The following is a 22,664-nucleotide window of genomic DNA, read 5'->3' on the forward strand; positions in this document are numbered from 1 at the left end:
CTGATGCATTTTTAGCCATGTGGTTTTGTCTGTGTGTAAATGTGCCTCTCTTCATTTTAGAGGGATTTACCTGTGTGTCCTTGCAGTAACTGAGAATTAGCAGAAGCTCTGTGGCTCTCTGCACCTTGGTAATGCTGTGTTTTTATTTCTCCTGGAAGAACTGGCAGCTCTTGGGATGTTTATTAGGATTTTCAGGGCACTAAGAAAATACAAACCACTGAATACAAAATTATGCTGAAGTTAACTTGCACAACCTTGCTATAAAGGATAGAGGCAGATCAAAGAGGGGGCATAAAAGGTGTAACAAGGATGTTTTTAAAGGAAAAATTGCAAGAGGTGTAAGCTGATAGCCTAAGAAAAAGCTGGGATGATAGCACTTCTTGTATGTATTAATTGAAAGATTGATGAAAAGAGGTGAAACTAGTGTGTCTGTAGGTAAATAATTCTCCAGCTTCACTGCTGATAGGGCTTAAAGCAAAGAAGCTGCAAATTTGGCATAGGGAAACCTTTCTAGGGTAGAGAAACACTAGGGATTGACTGAGAAGGTTAGAAAATCACTGGTGGTGGGAATCCTGTGAACTTCTGCTAAGAATGGTTTAGATGGTCTTAATCCTATGGCAGGAAAAAGGAATTAAATGATCTCCTGAATTGCCCTATTTTCTGTTCTAGACAGAGAGAAAGCTTGTGAGGCAGTGCTGATATGTTTAATAAATTCTCTTGCTCTAGCTCCTTTTGTTGTTCCTAATAACCAAAAAAATGCAAAATGTGCATTGTTTTTCAGACATCTTTCTAAACATAACTTTTCCTTTCCTTCAAAGTCAGGAGAAAATAATTCCTTAATCAGAATCTTCCCTTATGAAATGGTTGTTTCTCTTGGCAGCTTTTCTTTGCAGTGATTCACTGATTCCCTTCAAGAAAAGACAGCTAGATAAAACTATGGGGATAACCAAAGCAGTGTAGGTAGGAACAGAGTGAGAGCTAAAATGTCACGGAAAAGTAAAATCTGGCATAATGAGCTCATGCATTTCTATGGTCCCCTTGATCATAACATTACACAGACAGTGGTGCTGTCTTTGGGTCATGCATGGCTGCATCTTCTGCGAGGAAACAAGATTCTGAGTGAGGACCATTTCTTCTGTTCCAGATTAGATGTGTGTCATGGTTTAACCCCAGACTGCAACAAACTGCCATGCAGCTGCTTGCATAATAATAATAATAGTAGTAACAAATAGTGAGAGAGGGGAATAAGGACAAGATGTGGACAAACAGTGAAAAAAAGCCTCTAAAAATGTGATTCTTCAGCCATTTATTTAGTCTGCTTTCTGGGGTAGCTGCAGAGATACTTGTGATTGCCAGCAGAAGGGAAGAGGTGGTATGAGGGTATAAATCTTAAAGGAGGAGGAAAAGGATGGGCATCATCCTTACCTCCACAGTGACCACAAATAAGCTTGGAATGGTGCATTAAAAATGAAAGCTGATGCATTAGACCACCCTTCTAATTGTGGTTTGCTGAACTCTAAGGAAAACAATTACACAGCCTCCAGGCTCTCAAATTCTACTCAAAAAAAAAAACCAAAAAAAAAAAGAAACTACACCTAAATCTTCCTTTCCTCCATCCTTCAGATGTAAGTCTTGCTTTAAAATGCCATCAGTCTTTAATTACAATAATAAATAATAATTTATCTATCTATACCACTGCTAATTACCATGTTTCTGCCCTCCCTGTTCTGTGGCCTGACATCAGGAAATACTGTGTATGATTTAAGCTCTTCCTTGCAGCACATCACCTGTTGTCCTACACATCTCTTCTAGTTGCTGAGTGGATCACTAATACCTCAGAGATGTCATTGTGGTACTGCATGAAATACCATGGCTTTAGCCAGTCAGCAGCATGTAAGAAACTCAAAATAGTCAAGAAGCATTTCCTTACTGCCACAAGCATATACCTAGATGTATGTATTCACTTACACAGATTCTGTCACTCTGCTAGCTCTTGATGTGCAGCTGTCACTGTCTAGTCCCCCACTCTGATCCTCCCAGCTGGCACTCTATAAAATAAAAGCATTGCATGAGTTGGATTAAAATGCCAATTTCATTGTTGCCCATTCTGCTGGATATAATTGAATAATTTTTCCCTCCCTGAAAAGTTTCTAGATTCGTACCTGCAGTGCTGTTTAAGAAATTAGCACTGAGACTCTACTCAGTTGCTAACAGGATTGTACTTTCCAAGACATGCACCTGATTTCCAGACTGAGTTATTCTTTCACAACTGATAAGAAGCTTGTTTTCATCATTTTCACTGTTTGCTCAAGTTGTATGATACTAAAGTGAGATATTTTACAGGCATCTCCTACATTATAACTATCTTTAAGCTACTTTAGTCAACAGCCCCGAGAGAAATAAAATTAACTTTGCCATAAGCCCATAGTAATCACATTAATTATATTTATCTCCCTAATTATTTGTTAATTGGACTGCATATTAACCATGTCATTATTTTTTTCTGGATCGACATCACATTCACAGCTTTTGATTGTCTGGATTGTCTCATTTACTTCTAAAAATGTTCTTACATTTCTTCAGGTCCTCTGAAACTTGCCATTGTTTTCCAACAAACCAAAAAAATTATATATGTGTCCTCCAGCCAGCTCTGCTGAAATAACTAGGTACAAATTACACAGAAATGCAAATATCAAATTGCAAACCTTAGTATCAACTCATTAATGTCTTCCTGAATTATTCCTCATATGGAAATATTTAATAGTCTCAGCTATACCAAACATCTTTGTCATCCCAGATACACAACAGGAGTGCTTATTGATCTCTTTTTAATTAACTGTTATGGAGGCCAAGATTTCCTTTAATAATGAATCACTACCAGAATTCCTGCAGCTTTGGTTTAGTCAGGAAAATATCAAATTCCTTTTATTCCTATCAATATTGGCAATAGTTTGTTTTTCGTAGCTGTTTTTCATCATTAAATGCCTGCATTCTCAACCTCTGGCTTATATATATATATTTTTTTTTTATTTTTTTTTTAACAGCTCCAACTCAAAGTCTGCTTAGTTTTCTAATTAATATGATATTCCCTCTGGAAAAGAAGGGAGGCATTTTTTAAGTATTCATGAGAAATACTCTTACTTAGCATTCCTAGTTTATTGCACTTTTATTTTCTTTTTACAGTGTTAAAGCTTCAAAATTGTTTTCCTCCAGATGAACTGGCTTATTTTAAAGCTAGAAATACAGTGGTTTGGGTGTTAATCATGCTTGCAGCAAACAGTGTAAACTGGTGTGATTTCTTGTACAGAAGTGTAAATATATTATGCATACAATATATTGGTATACACAGATAATGGTAGTAATATTTAGTAAATAGTGATATTTATATATAGTTTTAATAATTGGATCTTCTTGAGGTATAAATTGTGTTGTTCTTTTTTTCTGAATTATCTACTATGTATAATTTGGTCCCTGAGTAAAGACAGCCCTATGAATGGGTTTGTCTGTATTTTAGGTAGAATTGATTTAAACTGTTTTCCTTAATAACCTTTGATATGTACTACTGGGATTTTGTTTTTGTTTATTGTATGTAGGGGTTGAGATTGGGTAGGGTTTATTTGGCTGGTAGAGTCTTGGGTGTTAATTAATTAGGTGGTTTTTGTTAGATGTTGTTTCTAATTTTGAAAGATTTTTACTTAATGTTTTTAAGGTGTTTTTTAATAGTCTAATGTATTTCTTTATTTTGTTTGTAGTTGGTGTATAATAGGGGATATAGTATACTTATTTAATGTCATGTTCCCTAGACCAGGTGCTGGTAAGGTTGTTTTTGAAATGAGTTCTGTTTTTTTATTTAATCTTCTTAGGAGTACTGTTTCTAAAAGACTTGTTTTTCAAGGCCTCGGATGGTGTTTCTGCCCGATTTTGAACTGAAACCACCACAAGAAGTTACACTGATCTTTAGGTTTGTGATCCATGTGCTAAGATAGCTCTTGGTGAATCTGCTTGTGCCACACACAGCATTTTGTGTTAGTGAGGAATCTTTTGCCTCTCAACACTTCGTAGGTAGCACCGTGTCTTCCCTCCAGTGCCCACGTCTGTTACTCAGAATTCAGTTGCTCATGGTGTGTTAATTTTCACCCTCTCCCCCTTTTGTTACATGCAGGTGCAATTGTTTGGGATTTTCATTTGATTCAGTAGGTTGGAGCAGACACCAACTAGTAAACCATGTAGTATTTATAGGATACAGCATATTCATATACAGCTTATTTCATAGGCATTTGGCAAAATGTGTCTCTTGAGGTGTCAGGAGCAGTGTAATTTTTAGAGAAATTGCCATTCCCTTTCTTTTTTCCCCAAGCTGTTCCATTGTAAACACCTTAGAACAATTTTAGCAGCACAGAAGTTGGATTCCCTACACCAACTGCAGCACCCCCTGGGCCATCCTGTCTGTGGCCCCTGTGCACACAGGGTTCATCCACAAAGGCAGAATTGACCTCTTCTGTTGTGCCCTGATGTCATTGTGAGTCCAGGATGCTCTCAGTCAGGAAAACCTCTGAGACCCAGAGTTAGTTGGATTTATCAGTGATGGCAGTGACAAGTGCCACCAGTCCTCTTGGTGGTGATTGATACCTGGGACAGTCCCTGCTGCAGCTGGTGTTGTTGAATCAAGGCTAGGAGAAGAGGACTTTGGACTCACCCTGTCTAGGAAACACCAAGGAGGGCTGCCAGTCAGATCAAACTGCATCATTTGTCACTCCCTGTCCTAGGAAAACAACAAATAATAATCCTATTAAAGGCTCTGATGCTAATGAAAAGACATTTTTTGAAGTGTTTCCAACCATCTCAGTTGCTTGACCCACTTTCTGAGCAACTGCACCCTCTAATGGGGTAAAACAAATTGACTTTCAAAGCAGACAGTTTATTTTTCTACTGTTTATTCCTTTCTGGCCCTTACACATATAATACAACAGCCTGTTCTTGTGACAGTAAAACAAACACAGTTCTGCTGGATGTGGATTACAGGGGACATATGAATATTCAGTAAAAACTTCATATGATTCATCTCTACTCTGGGTTAATGAAAAGTATGTAAACAGCTGTATGTCTCCATGGTGAAATGAGAAAAGAATTTTAATCATAGAAAGGAGAATTTCCCTTTTAAAAAATGGGGGGGAAATTTTTCTAGAAAAAGAACTGATTTTTTTTTCCCCTACTGTGCGAAGCCATCTCATTTTACCAAAGCTTTGTGGGGAGTGAACATTTGAAAAATGAATGGAGATGAAATAGACATTTAATCATGATGTTGTATCTTGCCCAACAGGTAATTCTCTAATGGACCAATGAAAGCCAACGATGACAAGTTGTGGTCAACAGTCCTTGAATGTGCTGATCGTTCTGCTCTCATTACTCTTGTCAGAAGGTAACTTTTGTAATTTATCTTGTACTGATGTGTGCCACAGCAAAAAAATAATCACAATTTAATACTGTGTTCCTACAAAATAAACAAATCTAAATGATTGTTAATTGCCTAATAAATATGTCATAGAATCATAGAATGGTTAAGGCTGGAAGGGACCTTCAGGATCATCCAAGTCCAATATAAATGAAGCCTCTTTGTATTTAAGAACTGGAAACTGGAATGTGAAATGGAATTGAAAATTCACTTTAAGAACAAAGACGGGAAAGTTGAAAGAGTAGCTTTATTACTTTGGATATGCTATTTTTTCAGCTCACCTGAAAGAAAATAGTAATTTCTGTTCCACCATAAAACACATCCATTTTGCTAAATAACTATCCACTCGCAGCAGAGCAAGTCAGGTTCCAGATGTGTGTTTTTCTGTGTGCACACCAGAGAATGTAAAGCGCCTGAAGGACTGAACTTGGAAGCTGTGTAATTTTCCTGAATCTAAAGAATTAACTGGACCAGAGATGTTTCTCCTGATGTGGATGGCTCAGATTATTGTTTGTATTTGTTCATCAGAAGTCATTTATGGCATTAGGGGTTTTTTATAATCATGAGTGAATATTTAAAATAAAATTTTAAAAGGCTGTCAGTCCAAATAGATTTGGTCTTACATGTTTTTAGTTCAGTATCTTTTGTCCTTCGCTCTTGAGACAGTTTTTAATACAAAAAGACATTTTTTTCTGTCATTGCTTCTTATTCTCTTGTAGTACATCACATCCCCAGCCACCAGAGTTAAAATTTTACCAGGCACCATGTTTCTTAAAGTATCCTTGTCCTCCAGTCAAAATTGTTACTACTGAGTTTGTGTCTTTAATACTCATAAAATATTAATTCTCATAATCTCGCCAGTCACTTCAAGCATCTGTTTTGTTGCCCACAGTCTCATTGTTTGCAGTGCTCAAGTTGATTCTTGCTAATGACAGTTCATTATTTAGCTCTGGCACAGCCCTTTTGCTAACAATGTTATAATGTTATCAATTAGACCACTCTTCTGCTCACGTTAAATCACTATTTTCCTTTAGAGCCCTTCCCCGGGAATCCCCATGTATGGAACTTCCTAGTTGTGGAACTGTCCTACTCCTGTGATGGACTGGGATCAGGCACAGGGGCTGGAGCTGCTTCTTTGTCTTCCTCTGGGCTAAAGAAATTTCAAAAATCTACCTCCCTGGTGTAGCAATGAACTTGGTTATCAAGAAGTCTTCAATGAAGTGATCAAACAGGGATCAAACATCACAAAATTGTTCCAGCTGCTCCAGGCTCTTCTGTAAATTTTTAAATTTTTTATACCTTTGCCATTCTTTATGGGAGACTTCTACTAGAGCTGCCTTGAGATGCCACTCCTCCAACTAATTTCCTCAAGTTGATACAAATTACTATGTTGGAGTTGAGTGGGACACTGTGTATGCAAATAGCTGTATTCAGCCACTGGTGTATTCCCTCAAACCATCATTCCCTCAAACCCAGACTTTTTTTCCCCCCCCCGCTCTCTTAGAAGTACTGCCTGTGAAGTGCAATGTTTTTATTTGAAACTAATTACACACAGCTTTTACTTCTTACATAATTTATCTATTATCCTTGATAATTATTGGCTTTGTAAATGTGTTTCTTATAATTTTATTGCTCCTTGGCTTATTGATGTTTTATTATCACATGTTCTATATTAGCATATAGAGTCCAGGCTTAATTTGAAATCATCATGACAGCCAAACTGCTCCTTCCTTGTGGAATTTTGCCACTGCCATCTGTAGGAAAGGGTTTAGGTCATTAGTAACTCACAACACATTTTACAGGAAGAAATTTATTATAATTTTTCAGCCAGACAATGTAATTTTTTTTTTTTTTGTCCAAGACAGATCAGTTTCCATAAAGGAAAACTACTGGCTTTGTGCAGTGAATGATAGGTGGTGTGGGGAAGAAAGGATGCTACTTTCACTGGAACATAAACCTAATTTTTAACCTGAGCTGAAATGAAAATCTAATGGCAAGATTCCCTTTGAGTGCCCTAGATTTACAGACTCCCATCTGTAAGATACTGCTTTACTTCCAGGCTTTTGGTATACTAAGATTAAAAATCTCAGTAATCAGTTTCTGGGTTGAAAATACTGAAACTTGAGGTATTTTATTTCAGTGCTAGCAAGATCACAGTGATGTTTTAGGGGTGCTGAGCACTCACTGGTTTTACTGGGCACACAAGGAAGGTATAATAAAGGGAGGAGCACCATGCAGTCATGCTGGAAGGATGACTTCCGGACCACTAACACTTAGACTGGGTTTGCAAATCTAAATCTTTTCATTTAAAGGATTGAAATACATTTATAAAATCAGTGTTGACAGCAAGGCTTATATTAACAAGCAATAAGATTATTTTCACATTACAACATTTTTTCTTTGAAGTAGGAAATGAGCATCCACACAGCAAGTTAACATGTGGTAAAATGCATGCATATGAATATTTCTGTGGTTCCATATGGAAAGCTGATAAACATCAGCATCCAAAGAGTCTTGGAGTTTTAAAAATTTAGTATCTAAATTAGAAATGTACATTAGGCAGATCTCTAGCTGTGACCAGATAGAGAAGTAACAGTTTGACATTTGCTGGCTGTTTATTTTTTAAGGTAAAGTAGGTAAGTCTTGTGATGATGAAGCATGACACTATTCTCTTGAAATCAGTTGGAACAGAGAGAGGATCATCTGTGGCAGCTGTTCAATAACTGTTTTCAAAAATAGCCTGAGAATTTGCACTCATAACTCCAGACGCAGCTGCACCTTTGCAACAGACAACTTAAGGCCTTACAGGTAAAATGTAATACAATCTGAAATATTTCTATAGAAAGAAGGTCCTTTAAACCTGGGGATTTAAGTGATTTTCAGGGAAAAAAAACTTGGAAGAAAATAAATCCCATTTTGTTTATTGTCTGTCTGATCCACAGAGAAGCAAAGACGGCAACTGGAATTGCAGAGATTACAATAAATTGAAGAAGTGCTTTCTCTGTGTGCTATGTCTGGCTGGGGTGGGGTCAAGGCTTTGTTTTAGGCTGGTGACCAAAGCAGTGCTGGTATCACAGAGCTGTTGTGGTGGTGACAGGCTGGCACTGCTGACCTAAACTGGCCAAGGTAATTTTCATTCCATGGGATGGATGCTCAGCAATGAAATTGGGGTGGAACTTACCCAAAAATTGCTCAGGGACTGGCTGGACATCAGTCTGCTGGTAGTGAGTGATTACTTTAGCATCACTTGTGCTTTAGTTTTTTTTGTTGATGGTGTTGTGGGGTTTTTTTTAAATTTATTATACAGTATTTATCTCAACCCATCAGTTTTCTCTTTGTTTCCTGATTCCCTGGCCCATCTCACTGGGAGGATGAAGTGAGCAAGCAGCTATGTGGTGTTCAGCTGCCCAGGAGGAGTAACCCACCCCACACTGACTGCCCAGCTCAGAATGGCATTCAGTCATCACATCATGCCTTTATTTAATCACAGACACATTTTGCTATTTAAGGATTTGCTTAGGAATGTTTTATTGCAGACATTCCTCCTCCTAGGACCTGATGTTCTCTCATTTCTCCCTTCCTTCTGTAATCATGCTTTTCTCAGTTTTCATTCTCAGAGAAGTTTGGGGATTATTTTCTTTTTAAAACATGTGAAGGAGCCATGTAGTGATCAGGAGACACTTCCAGATGTGCAGTTAAACCAAACACTTGGCAGTGACAAGTAGGCTTAACCTCTGAATGGTAGGGACAGGACCAGAGGACATGGGCACAAACTGCGAACCAGAGGCTCCCTCTGAACATTGATAAATGCTTTTTGTCTCTGTGAGGGGAACTGAGCAATGCCACAGGTTACTTGTGGAGGATGTGGAGTCTCCATCCTTGGCGATACTGAAAAGACATTTGGATACGGTTCTGGGTACCAGGCTGGCCCTGCCCGAGCAGAAGATTTGCATGAGATGACCTCCAGAGGTCCCTTCCAGCTGCAAACATTGAGGTTTTTCACAACATAATCTATCCTGGCACACTTTTATTACTGCTATGTTAATTAAGGACAAGTGTGCAGCAAAGTACTTGTTCAAACAAACCCATTCCCATGCAATTACATGCTGTGTGGATTTTATGACAGAATTTGAACATGCGGATTTGTTACAGGAGTTACAGAGGGTGTTGAAAACCTAAGTCTAAAGAAAGTTTCTTTACTGATGATAGCATCCTCACAGTTGGAACACATATTTGTTTCCCAGATAGGGCAAGAACAGGTAGGTAATTAGTTTTGTCAATATCTGTATTCCTTTAGAAATTACTTTCTTCCAGCACTTTCAGTTCCTGGCTGAATTAATCTACAAAAATAATTTCTTCTTTCATGCAAGTAATGATGCCAGGTATATGCGTGCATACATAAATATCTGGAGTGAGCTTTCTTGACTCTGACCGCAGTACAAGATTACCTTGTCATCAGCCTAGTACTCTGCTTTTTGTTCTAGACTCCCCCATCTTACATACAAATAAAGTGATCTCCACTGTCACAATCCTTAAAATTTGTCTTGAAATTAATATGTTTTATAAAGTTGACAAACAAAAGTGTTAGGAATAGAATTTTTTTTAAAGCCAAGTAAAAAAAAAAGAGGATTAGACAGGTAAGGTGCACAGATGCAATTGTATATCAAGAGGGGCTCTGTGCAGAGGGGTACAGTGCAGTTCAGCTAAATCCATGCAAATCATTATGTGTAACCTCTTGTACTGGTAAACTGCAGAAAACTTATGCACCACATTACAAGAGTTAATTCTGCCAGTCCAAAGTAAATATATAATTTATTAATTGGTGTAACTTTATGAACTGCAGCTGCCCACAGCATTGCTGAGCCTCAGTTCTCCAAAGTACAAACATTTCACTGCTAAGAGTATTCAGACTTGGCTTCCACATTTCACACTCCTCAGAGCTTAAGCCCTTTGGGGTGTCTGTGGGGTACATGTACTCTTAAATGATGCTGTAAGGCCTACCATAACACAAACTGTGAATGTGGAACCAAACATTGACTCCTACAAGTCTTGCATATGGTTGCTTATGACCATTTTGGAAGGGATCTCTACCCTGTCCCCTGCACAATCGAAAAACTCAGAAACTCAGGGAAAGTAAGATGAGAAAAGGCTATCAGTGCATAGCTTCTTTTTTTCCCCAGTAAAAGTGATGGTGAAATCAGTGTGACACAGGACTGCAAAAAAGAAAAATGTTCTCAGAGCTGTAATAAACAGTTTACATGAGAACTTGTTAAAGAAGAAATGTAAGAACTCTGAGGAACACCTGTATTTTATTAGTTCTGTCTATTTGCAAATTCGAAGTTGCTTGGATTTGTTATAGTGTTTGTAATGACTGTTTCTGATAGACTATTCCTTAACAAAGATTGACCTTTAGAGAAGTAGAAAAGAAATCAGGAACAGTAAACCAAGTGCCATCAAACTTTCATTGCAGTTTCAACACAGATTTTTTGTTTTTATTAAGTCGTCCCAGGAGAATCGAGCATGAACATTGTTGGGTGTTATGGATATCCCTGTAACTAGAATAGTAGTATGAAAAAAATTTCCTTAAATAATTTCGTGCTTCTTAACATGGAGGGCATTACTCCCTTCCCTTAAAACAAACAATGGTAATCAGAAATGTAGAAGCAACAAAACTCAAAATACAACAGAAGTCTGAACATTGTTACCTTTAAGTACTAAATGTTAAAACATTGAAAGTTCTGAACTACTGATGTTTTTCAGAATTAACCAACAGTTGTTTAGCCTTGAAAAATGAGAGTTGATAAGATGCAGATAACAGAAGTGACTGACAAAGCCAATGTTGTTTTTGTTTTCCAGTGTTGTCCGCACATTTTCGGGTCTGCGAACCATACACGGACTACAAAGGTCGCTACCACTTCGGTTTTCACTGCCCCCGTCTTTCTGACAATAAATCTTACATCTTTTGCTGTCACCATAACAATACAGTGTTTAAATATTGCTGCAATGAGACAGAATTTCAGACTGTTATGCAGATGAACTTAACAGGGAATGCAGATGGATATATGCATAAGTAAGTAAATGAGTTTTAAAGTACTCTTCACCAAACTGTTCGTGGTCTAATAACAGAGTCTGAGGTGCACTTAATGATGGAAGCAATTAGAATAATTACAGATACAGAAATCCATTACTAAAAGGGATTTTGTTGTTGCAGAGCTCCTAAAAGAAAGAATATTTCACCTTTGCTTTCTTCACTTTGACATGGGCTATAAACATTGCAAGGAGAGTAAAAGTTGCATATAAATGTGGCAAATAAAAAGTTACATATAAAAGTTAGAAAAGTCTTTTCCCTGACCCTAATTTGATCCAAACTATGTTTAAATGTGCATCAGTAAAAATAAACCCCAAAGCTGTTCATAGGTGAGAGAGGAAGTAAGCTGACATTTTCCATATCAACTCAAATGCCCTATTTGGAATCCCTGATGTTTTTGAATCTTAATCTCTTATAACAAATCACTAGCCTTGGGGAACAGAATGTATTTGCTTTTATACCAACATTGTGTGATCTCCTTGCCTGTTACCTGGGATATTTCCATGTTCTGCTGAGGGCTGTCCCCCGGAATAAATGTCAGTAAGTTTTTTATTTATAAAGAAGTAGGAAGTAGCAAATAGATCTTTGTTACTGAATACCTATTTACAGGAACAATATTCCCTTGTGGTCAGTTTCCTGTTTAGTACTGACATTCTGGCCATACTGATCTCCTGTGATTTCCCTTGGTGTAATCCCCAAGATCGAATTCTGATCAATCTGCTTTCCCTGCCATTTTATTCTGGTATTCAGCCCCTGCAGGACAAGGAAGGGGCAGATTAAAGACAGGAGGAATCACAGTGTAGGGATTGCTCTTTATAAGAGGATTTTGATGTTTTCTGTGGTGCCAGTCAATTGGTGTGTTGTATTCACCCCAATGGGAGTGGGTGCAGGGCTTTTAGGAGATGATGGTGCTGGAATACAGATGGTGGCTGGTCTAACTCACCATGTGCAGCTGTGCTCAGCTTGAGGAGTCAGCAAAGCATTGTCTTCCTTAACACCCACTCCTCACACAGACCTGCCCAGAGAAATTTCAGTCTTGCATAGACATAGAAGTTGCATTCTCTAAATTTAATGGCTGTTAGTGTGTCAATCACCTGCAAAGACAGACAAAAATAGACTCTACCCATATAAGATATCTTTAAATCAATGTGGATTGATACTGTTGTGTTACTTCATGTGCAATTACATACTTCAGGTGAAATTTTCTTGTCTTGGCTTTGTAGTGCATCTGGGATCATGAAAACAGATCACACAGAACACAGGGAAGATACTGTATTACCAAGCCCATTAAAGACCATCCACTTTCTCCACCTTTTGTGCAGCCCAGACAATCCAGCAACTTCTGCCTGGAGCTCCCCAAATCTGGCAACATAAATAGTCCCGGCAACCAGGTGGAGTTTATAGCCCCAGTGCTCCCACACAGTGTGTGCTCTACACATGCTAAAAAAAACAGGGTGTGCTGCCCCTTTGTGTACTGGGATGGCCCTGCTCCCTCAGCCCTGGATGTCAGAGAGGTCCTCACAGGACTCTCAGAACAAAAGGGCTCTGAAGGTAGTCACAGACAGAACCAGAATCTGCTGCACACTTAGAGTGGTAAAATGAGCCTCAAGAATGGGCTTGTGAGGCTGTTGCCCCCATGCTTTTCCAGGTCTTTGTCCTGCACACAGCAAATTTGTTTTATTTCTTGCCGTGCTGTTCTGTAAACCCTGCATCACTACTGCTGACCACCCTGTCTCTCAGAGGTCAGGATGTAACCATGAAAGGCAGTTCTGACAAGCACTAAGCCAATGCTTCAGGCTTTTCCCAGTGTCTCAGCAGCTCCTCTGTGTAGTCATGGCCAGAAGTTACTCAGGTAAGGCTCTTCTGCCCTTCCTTTCATCAGCAACCTGGAATGTAGAGGGCAACCAGCCTTTCCAAGGCAGAGGAACAGGTCCAGGCTGATTGCAAAAGATGCCCTGGGACACAGAGCATTTCTCTGCCTCCAGTGCTGTTTGCCCACTCACATCTGCACATGTGCACACATCCCTGGAGAAATAAATCCAGGGGTTTTCATATCACAGGGCTGTTGTGTATGCAAGCGGTTTGGGAAAAAAAGTGAGTTTGGTACTCTGTGAACTACAGCATTCATTTTGATAAAAATATTTAGAGCAAAAGGTATTATATTAGTTTTCATGTAGAGCTATTTTTTAAAAGTCACCTTGTTCAATTGTGATGGAGAAAGAGGTACGTGTGTAGTTTTTGTTGGTTAGATTTGTGGTTGAGAACTACCTGCAGACTATTTACCATCCAATCCAGGACTTCTTAGGGGCATCAGCTGTGCGTGAACTTTTGCAAAGGTATGTGACATCCTACTGAATACAGTAAAAAGCCTCTGGAGTTGTAGCATAGAGAAGTGCAGGAATTGGTGTTGCCTTGTTCCTGAAACATCACTTATGATAAATCTGTCAGTAGCAGGAAAATGAAGAGATTATACTTCCTACGTAAAACTCCACCCATGGAGTAAGACAGACAGGAGAGATCTCCTCACCCTGAGCTGAGTTATATTGGTAGAAAACTCCCTGGTATTTTTAGAAGGAGCAGAAAGAAGAGAACTGTATGTGCGTACATTAAAAACATTGCACAAAGCTTCTTAAGTAATACTCTGACTTTATCTGTCATACACAATAATTTGGATTCTAATGCTTCCAGGCTTCAGTTTACAGTGACAAAGTCAGCTCTTTGTTTAGATCTAATTTCACACACCACTGAAAAAAAATCTGATGAAACCTATTGTACTGTGGCAAGGGAGAATAATTTAAGATATGGGAAAAGCAATGAACTTAAAAAAAATGGATTATAGTTTTCAGGGAAGAGTGATTCAACATTATTGCTTTGTTTATTTCAATTATATTATTTGGTTTATTTTTCCCCTTAGCCATTCTTGTGATTACCAAAACAAATTTTTTGTTTTATAATACAGTTGAGGGAAAAAGTTAATGAAGTGACTTGTGACTTCTTTAATATGGAACAGCTCAAAAGGCACATTTGTCTTCACCAGTCCCACAATGCAACTATAGCCACTTTAGTTTACATTTTCCCGTTACTGTAACACAATATTTATATGTTTTTTTTATAAGAGGAAAATATGGGAATATTGTATCTTTGCAATCATGCAAATTAATCCGTCTATAATATTTTTGAATGTGAATAATTCATTTGATATTAAATATAGAAATAAAAATTATGTCCAGCAGACAGGAAAAGCTCTGTAATCCAAAGTATTTTCCCTTAGAACCATCTAAGAAATTGTTTAGCTGTTCTCAAAAATAGTATTCATTTGAACCTAGTTTGTCTAGTTTTCATAGTCTGGTTTTTCTGTTCTGCCTATTTTGGTGGATTATCAGTAGCACTGCTATGATAGGGGTCCTTAATCTGCTACTGGAGCAATGGTCTGGTAGTCTATATCCATGGTTTTGCTTATCTCTTAGTCTGGTTTGTCTGAGTGGAATGGCTTTTGCACACCTAATTACAACGTTGTCACCTGAAGCAGTGTGAGAACAGAATAGCACCATCTTTCTCCAAGTACTAAGTGTCCCCTGCAGAAATGGTATTTGCTTAAATAGCACTCAGTCATATTTACAAGAAAGAAAGAAAAAAAAAATCATCAATCCCACTACCAGCTGTTGCAAAAATATGTAATTTGGCAGGGAAGACCTCTCAGGTACAGCAGAAACAGATTTCTCAGGAAAACCCAGGATTGGACAAAGGCTTGGAGATAATTATAAAAGAAAAATGGGGAAGGAAATCTCATTTAAAGCATAGATGCAAAAGCTGCACTGGTTTCCTTACACCAAGGCTGTAACCTTGCATTTCCTAGGAACTGCCCCTTTTAAGTAGAACAGAACTATTTCTGTGACCATCTGCCCGCATTTAAATCCTGCACTGTGTAATTCAGCCTGCAGTTGTTCAAATTTGTTGGTTTTTTCAAACCTGAATTCCCAAATGAGTTATTTTTTGTTCAGGTGCTACACTACTAGAAGAAAAGAAAATCTACTAAAAAGATATAGGCTAGTCATAACCAACTTGTTATCTGTCTCAAAAAGTGAATTAATGAGATGGGTGCAACTTGATACACCCTGTAGTGGAACAAACCCTATAATTTGAATCTCAGCAAATTTAGAATCTGTCCACACTTCAGTTTTAGTAAAAATTAAACTTCTGTGTGAAAGAACAGGAAAACCAGATTGCAAGAATAAACTGACAGTTAATTCATTCAGGCCAGTGAAATGAGAGCCTAGAAGTCCTAGAAGTTTTTGGATTCTGAGTTCTCTTCTGTGTTTCTGGCCTTACTGTAATTCCGTGTAAATAAGATTATTTCTTTTCTAATGAGGACATCTTCTTGATATACAGGGCAGTTTTAATTTTTATTAGTAGCCATCAGAAAACATACCATTTTCTACCACATTAATAGTTGGAGAAACAGAAGATATCAATGTATGGAATATCCTTCTGCATACTAAACATGCTACTTACTATTTTTACTTGTGATTTTTCACAAGGCCCTTTTGATAGTGCTGCTGTCCCATTGTATGTTAATTAATATAAAGTAGTCTTTCACTTTTTGTGCTTGTGAGAAACAGATTTTTTTAGAAGGAGCAGATGAATAGCTTACATATTGGCATGATTATCATAGTGCTGCTTTAAATTGGAAACATTCAAAATAGCTCTAATTTTGGTGGATGAAATTTTAGGTACTTAAATGGATTTAAGTACCTAAAATACAAAAAAAAATATTTTGAGTTAACTAGAAGGAATGTTTTTGCATCTCAAGTTGTTGCCAAAACAAATATGTTTTCTTATTGTGGGTCAAATGCAGCTCACCTGTATGCAAAATGGATCCTATTGGCAATAATGATGAGCAAGAATGGGATTTGTCCAAAGGGAATTTCTTCCTGACTTTTTCAGCCTTTGCTTGCCTTTTATTTATGTTAACAGAAAATAGAAGCATTTACCTCAATAGGACTAATCTACTGGAAGTCAAGAACAGCCTGGATTAACCAGATTCTGTTTTACTTTCAAGGGTCTGAACTGCAGATTTTAATGCATTATTAAGATCTACTCTCTGTTGTGTGAAGTTAGTCTTGCATGTGTAAGTCTTTAGCAGAGGCAAAGACTCCGGAGTTAAGGGTTTTCAGAACATTAAACTTTGCCTACATCTAATCCTTCTGGAAATGTTCTGATTTCTATTTTTTTTTTTTTTTTTTTAAAACTCTAGGCTTGTGTAGTCCTAAAGTTATGCAGGAAGGGAGCCATTAACAGCTTGGACCTTCCTCTTGTTACTTAGTTATTTAAAATGGAACCTCATTTAATCTAAGGGCATTATAGCTGTGTAGTGGAAAAATCATTCTCTGAAGAGAAGAATCAGTCTCTTGAGGTGCTGACAGACAGCAACACAGACAGTAAAATTCTGATTTCTTGTTTCAAATCCTGATTTTTTAAAAGTATAAAATGGAAGAGTCATACAATAGTTTAAATAGAAATGAAAGTTCAAAGAAGAGACTTGAAAACTTTTGATCCAGAAAGGCTGGAGGACATGTTTTTAAAATACCGAAATATCCTTCTGGTTTGCACGTATAATATATCTTCTCATCCTTTTTTTTCTTCTTGCAGCATTTCCATTTTGATCAATGTCTTAAAAAAATATTATTTCCTCCAAGTTTCTCTGACTGCCTGTGAAAGGAGAGCATGGTTGAGTGTGTGTTCAGTTTTGAGTTCAGCTCCATGCAGATGTGGGTTGCCCACCTATGACTTGGATATAATTTTTCTGAGACTGACTTCCTAATGACATTTTTTACTAACATCCCTTCAGCTTCCTCTTGGTTTTACGGTCTACAGTACATGTACTTCCACATTAGCTCATGGGTCTAGATCAGCCTTTCTTTTGCTTTCTAACTAACAATCTCATTTTTATACATTTCTTTCCATCTCAGTTCTGATCTCATTCTCCCCACTCACACAGTTTCCAATCCAAACTGCATTTACACCTGACAGTCATTTTTCTTTTAATAATACTTCATCTTCAGCAGGGCATTAGCACTTCTTCCCCTTTTTGATCTCCACATTTTTGACCCCTTACACTTCTTCCTTCTGTTTCTCTTCCCTTTCTTTTAATACCATTAGTCATCTGTCACAGCTTTACAGCTCTCTGCACCATATAATTGCCATGGCCTTTATCTATATATACACATTATAAATACACCAACACATACATGTCAATGTTGTACTTATTTTCCTTCCTGTGAAGTGCATTGTCTAACATGATTTTGCCAATGTTCTTCCTACCTAAAATTTATTACCAGCCATATTAAGAGGTCTTTAGCAGTCACTCTGGAAAGCCTAAGGACAAAAATTTTTGTAAGACAGGTGACTTTAGTTTCCAAACACCATGCTTATAGCAGTATTCATATTGAAAAAATAGCTAATTTTTAAAGATATGTGCTTTGGAACAATATTTTGTTTTAGCCATCTCTAAATAATTAATGCAGCAAACAACCCTGATGAACTAACACAGTGACCACTACTGAGAGATAACTTTCTTTGTTGTACCTTTTCTTCCTTTCACAGCAACTACAGTGCACTGTTGGGAGTGTGGATCTATGGCTTTTTTGTGGTGATCTTACTGATACTGGACCTTTTATATTACTCTTCAATGAACTATGATATTTGCAAATTTTACCTGGCCCGCTGGGGAATCCATGGAAAGTGGATGACACCGGGACAGAGCCGATGGATTAACCCTGCTCAGGACCCAAGACAGACACAGCCTCAGCCAGAGACACAGCCTCGAACATCACAGACAGTACACACCTTAAAAGGAGATGCTTTAAACCCACCCCTGGTGTCTTTTCAGAGTACATCTGCCTGGTAAGTAAGCTAAGCCATACTGAGATATATTCTTTTGCTGTTTTGAAGTGTGAACAATCCCCTGTGTTTGGAAGTGCCTGTGAATTCAGGCTGAACAGCACCACTTCTAGCACATAATTATTTATATAATGACCTGTCTTATTGAATTACTGCTTAGGAGTAATATCTTACTCTGAAATATATTAAGTCATCTTTTAATCCTTTTCTTGGAGAAACAGATGCTGCCATCTTTCAGTGCTGAGCAGTTTTACTACTGTGTCATGCAGACAAACTACAAATCTGCATCAACTATAAAAGTAGTTTTAATCTGATCCCAAAGACTAATTGCTATGTGTATCTGTTGCTCTGGTTTTAAAAGACTCTATAAATAGTGATGTTGGGATAGCTTCAACGTGAGATGTCACAAATCCTCTCTATTTGTGGCGTGAGACACAGAAGCAACATAAAAGCCAGGTTAGTTTTTTATATGCATAGCCAAAAAAGCTTTGCTTGATCTCATTTGACAGAGTGACACAAGTAGGCTACTGTAAGGTTAAATGCTATGAAACCAAGACAAAACCTCCAACAAAACCCTCAGACCAAAAGGGAGGCAGATCTATGGGAGCAAGCAGAACTTGCAGTATAAATAGAAAAAACTAAACATAGCCACAGGGCAAAATGACGTTGAATTATTTTGGACTGGTTTTGCAAGGAAAATGATAGCAAAGGGAGAGAGCTGAGTGAAACATTTCTCTGAAAACGGTGTCAAGAAAGGCAAGGACTTTTTTTCTTACCAAGAAAGCATTAGTACTTGGAAGGATGCAGAGAGAGTACCGAGTCACCACTGTATTTTAGAAGAGTTCCAGAAGGCTGAGGGTTGAGTTTTGGCAAAATAAAGCGATCTAAGAATGTGCAGGATGAAAAAGATGACGACAGTTCCTGGAGCTGTGGAGCCCATGAAGCCCCAGCAGTGATGTCAGTCTGAAACGTTCAGGTATCGCTGGGTTGCAGATGGGATGGTAACAGTGATGGTCCTATGATTTTATCGTTTGCCCCTTAATTTTAAGTGTAAATAGAGAGCAAATAGAGCTAAAGATTTGTTGCAATAAGGAAAGAAGTGATGGTTAATTCGGTGATAAAGGAGGTTGCTTGGCACTGGAGCCAGTCCTGGATGTATCCAGTGCAGATCAAACTGAAGGCCCCTTACAGCAGTGCTTGCTCAAACAGAAGAGTCTGAGGCTGCTACTTAAGAGAGAAAATTGCTTGTGCTTTGTTGTGAGCATTCTCCTTTTCACTTCCTCTTTCCTTTTTCCTTGCTCTTTTTTGCACATTGATTTTACATTCTCCAGTTAAAATTACCATGTATGTTAAGAACAACATTTGTAGTACAGTAATGGTATCCTGGTTTAATATGTGTGTGTAAATGTACAAAAATTATGGCATCTGCAAATTTATGTACTATTAGTTTGCTCTAACATTATAAATTGAAACCATTCAATATTCTTGAAGGCTTGATTCCTGGTCACCTCTCATGACTGACTCCTCTTCTGTTTCTTTACTTTTCCCAAAGTGTTAAGCGGGCCATGTACATTAGGATCAGGTGAGCACATCCCATATGCTCCTTGTCCTGTTGGCAGGAGATGAGCATTGATAAGCCACTCCAGTAACACTCATTTCTTCCCCAGTGCTCCCCTCAGCTCCCACAAAATTGTTCTTTTCCCCTAGTCCTTTCCTTGCTCAGTGGAAGAAATAAGTAGATGCTTCCTTATCAAAACCCTATTTATCCCTTGTATTTCAGCATGTAAAACACTACACTAGCTTCTATATTTTCATTCTTGTAACCTGAAACTTTTGGAACTTGGAGCCTCTGAACCAAGAGCACAGATGATTCAGTCTGAGTTGGATACAGAAAAAATAGCAATAGGCACTGGTGATCAGAGGCAAGATGTTTAGCATGCAAAAGAGGATTCTGAGTAAACAGCTCCCTCAGAAAATGACAGATTTGTGTACTACAGCAATTGCTAAAACAGTGGGGAGTGGGTTGCCTGGCTATTTATTTCTCTGTTAGATAATCTGCAGGTTATATAGATGAAAATATGATAATTTTGCCCTACAGAAATTAAGCTTACTTTCAGAGTCTGATTTTCTTCTGCAGTCCATATTTGATGAATGACCTCAGGACACTTTCTTCTCAAAATGTAACCATACTATCACTGAAGAAGTGAACACTTACTGGATTTGTGATTTCCATCCCATTTTTAAAATCACTGAGTCTATTAAAAGACCTGTTTTAAATTTTCTACCTGAATTTCCATTATTCTAGATTATGACACCTGCTTTGGTAGCACACCAGGTTTCCAGTCTAAAAAAATCAACTTTTCAGTTTATGTTGCCATTTTAATGTGTCCTAAATTTATCCCAGCTTTTCTGTCTGCAGGGAAAACAAGCATTTTTCTTTAGCACCTCACAAACACACTATGTGTGTGTGTGTGTGTGTGATATCATACCATAAGAACAGTTACTGTGTACAGATGAGCATTTTGAAAATGCAGAATAGACCTTTGAATCTTCACAGGTATGGATTTACCCCCAGGTATAAAAAAACTTAAATACCGTTAAAAACATTTTCCAGTTTTCAAGTTTTTGTGATGACAGATGTTGTTGAAGTTGTTAACTTCCTGTACTACATTCATCTGAGCACTGCTAAAAATATGCCCATTCTAGAAGACACTACATGATGATAATAGGAAAGTGATTCTTGCAAATCCCTCAAGTACTGCAGAGAACTGACATTGTAAGGAGCTGTCCCAAGAAGGATGTTGGGATTAACCTATAGCTTGTAAAGTAGTTTTCAGAACTTCCTGGATTAAAAAAAATGATGTAAGTGGTTTTTATTTCAGCATTTTTTTCGTTGCCCTAGTTTAAGTGTTATGAATTGGCAATGAATTGGGTGTGTCAGAGGGAAAAATCAAGCAAGTTATTGTATAGAGTGGGTAGAACCATCCCTATGGTGTTTAAACATTTGTCACAGTGGATCACTTTGTTGTTTACTTGAGACAAAGAGAACCATGTATAGCCATAATATTATTATAAGTAAAGAGGTCTGGAATCCATTCGGGAAGCTGCTGGCTGCTCTTGCAGTGTTGTGCCAGGATAGGAAGGAAAATCATTAATCTCAGGAGCATCCAACCCCATTTGGTCTAACAAATGGGTTTGCTTCATCCTGTAGTATGTGGATTTTGCAGCCCAACTAATGCTGATTTCTTCTTTAGTATGAAAACCACCTGAGGGCTGCCCAAGGCCTGTGTGGGCAGCAAGTCATGGTGGATGCACTTTCTGCAACCCACAGCACAGCCAGCAGTGCCTGAACTCACACAGCCGTGCTTTCTCTCACGGTGATCCTTCAGAACATGATCTGGACCCTCTACACTTCCTGGCCCGAGAGAGAACCTGCAGTGTGGTTATGTGGGCAAGCTTTTACACCTGGAGATGGAACTGCAACAAGCAGCAGGCAAATTATTTCTACTGCTTGGCAAAGTAAAAGCCAGGGAGGCAATAAAATGGAATATTGTCAGTTGGGGAATCAAAATCCTGACTGCTGAAACAACTTGTTCTCACAACTGTGGGAATATTGTTAATTAATAGTAATTAAAACAGTCAGGCTAAAGAGGAAGATCACATTAAGAAGTGTGGACCAGGGCAGCCTGGCAGAATTTCTCCAGCTCCTCTGTGGCTGTGGTGTGTTCTGGATGTGAGAGGGAGACTTGATCCCTCAGCCTTGATCTGCTGATGCTAAACTCCTCCTCAACTCCATCAAGGATGCAATTCACAGGGAATAAATACTGTCCTGAAGTCCAACATTTGATTCTGTGTTCTTTGCCTTTCTGCATGACAGCAGGCAGAGGCACTATCTGTGATCACACACGTGCTCTGTGACTCTCAGTTTAAGAAACCTGCTGCTTGGCTAGAATCAGGAAAGGAGCAGCCCAGGAGGGTTAGCCCCTGTTATTTCCTTCATACAGCTGGAATGTATTAGGCAAAGGCAAGTCTATTTTACTTTCCCTTATTAAATGCTAGAATCTGCTTTTGCTGTGAATTCCTCTGGGGCACTTTGTCTTTCGGACAACAAACATAATAGTTTCCAGCCTGCTACTGTTCACCTGCTACTTGACACCTCTTCAGATGACTACCAGAGCACTAGAGAGAATAAAGCCTATAAAAAATACTGGCAGAGTTTAGGAG

At 38.2% G+C, this 22,664-nt stretch overlaps 1 protein-coding gene across 5 annotated transcripts in view; it reads left to right on the forward strand.

Moving 5' to 3' along the window:
* SHISAL1 (shisa like 1) overlaps positions 1 to 22,664 on the forward strand; it is a 72,213-nt gene that overhangs the window by 28,554 nt on the left and 20,995 nt on the right. For 3 of the 5 annotated variants that reach the window (XM_039721271.1, XM_039721261.1, XM_039721280.1), the window contains exons 2-5: positions 5,321 to 5,419; positions 11,309 to 11,522; positions 18,144 to 18,443; positions 21,695 to 21,962. In XM_039721271.1, coding sequence (XP_039577205.1) covers positions 5,353 to 5,419; positions 11,309 to 11,522; positions 18,144 to 18,443; positions 21,695 to 21,710 — 597 coding nt within the window. In that variant the 5' untranslated portion in view covers positions 5,321 to 5,352 and the 3' untranslated portion in view covers positions 21,711 to 21,962. Of the gene's footprint in view, positions 1 to 5,320; positions 5,420 to 11,308; positions 11,523 to 18,143; positions 18,444 to 21,694; positions 21,963 to 22,664 lie in introns of those variants that run through there. The other 2 variants (XR_005628898.1, XM_039721288.1) reach the window with 1 other exon arrangement.

The sequence above is a fragment of the Passer montanus genome, unplaced genomic scaffold (genome assembly GCF_014805655.1).
Source record: "Passer montanus isolate IOZ18808 unplaced genomic scaffold, ASM1480565v1 scaffold106, whole genome shotgun sequence".
NCBI lineage: Eukaryota > Metazoa > Chordata > Aves > Passeriformes > Passeridae > Passer > Passer montanus.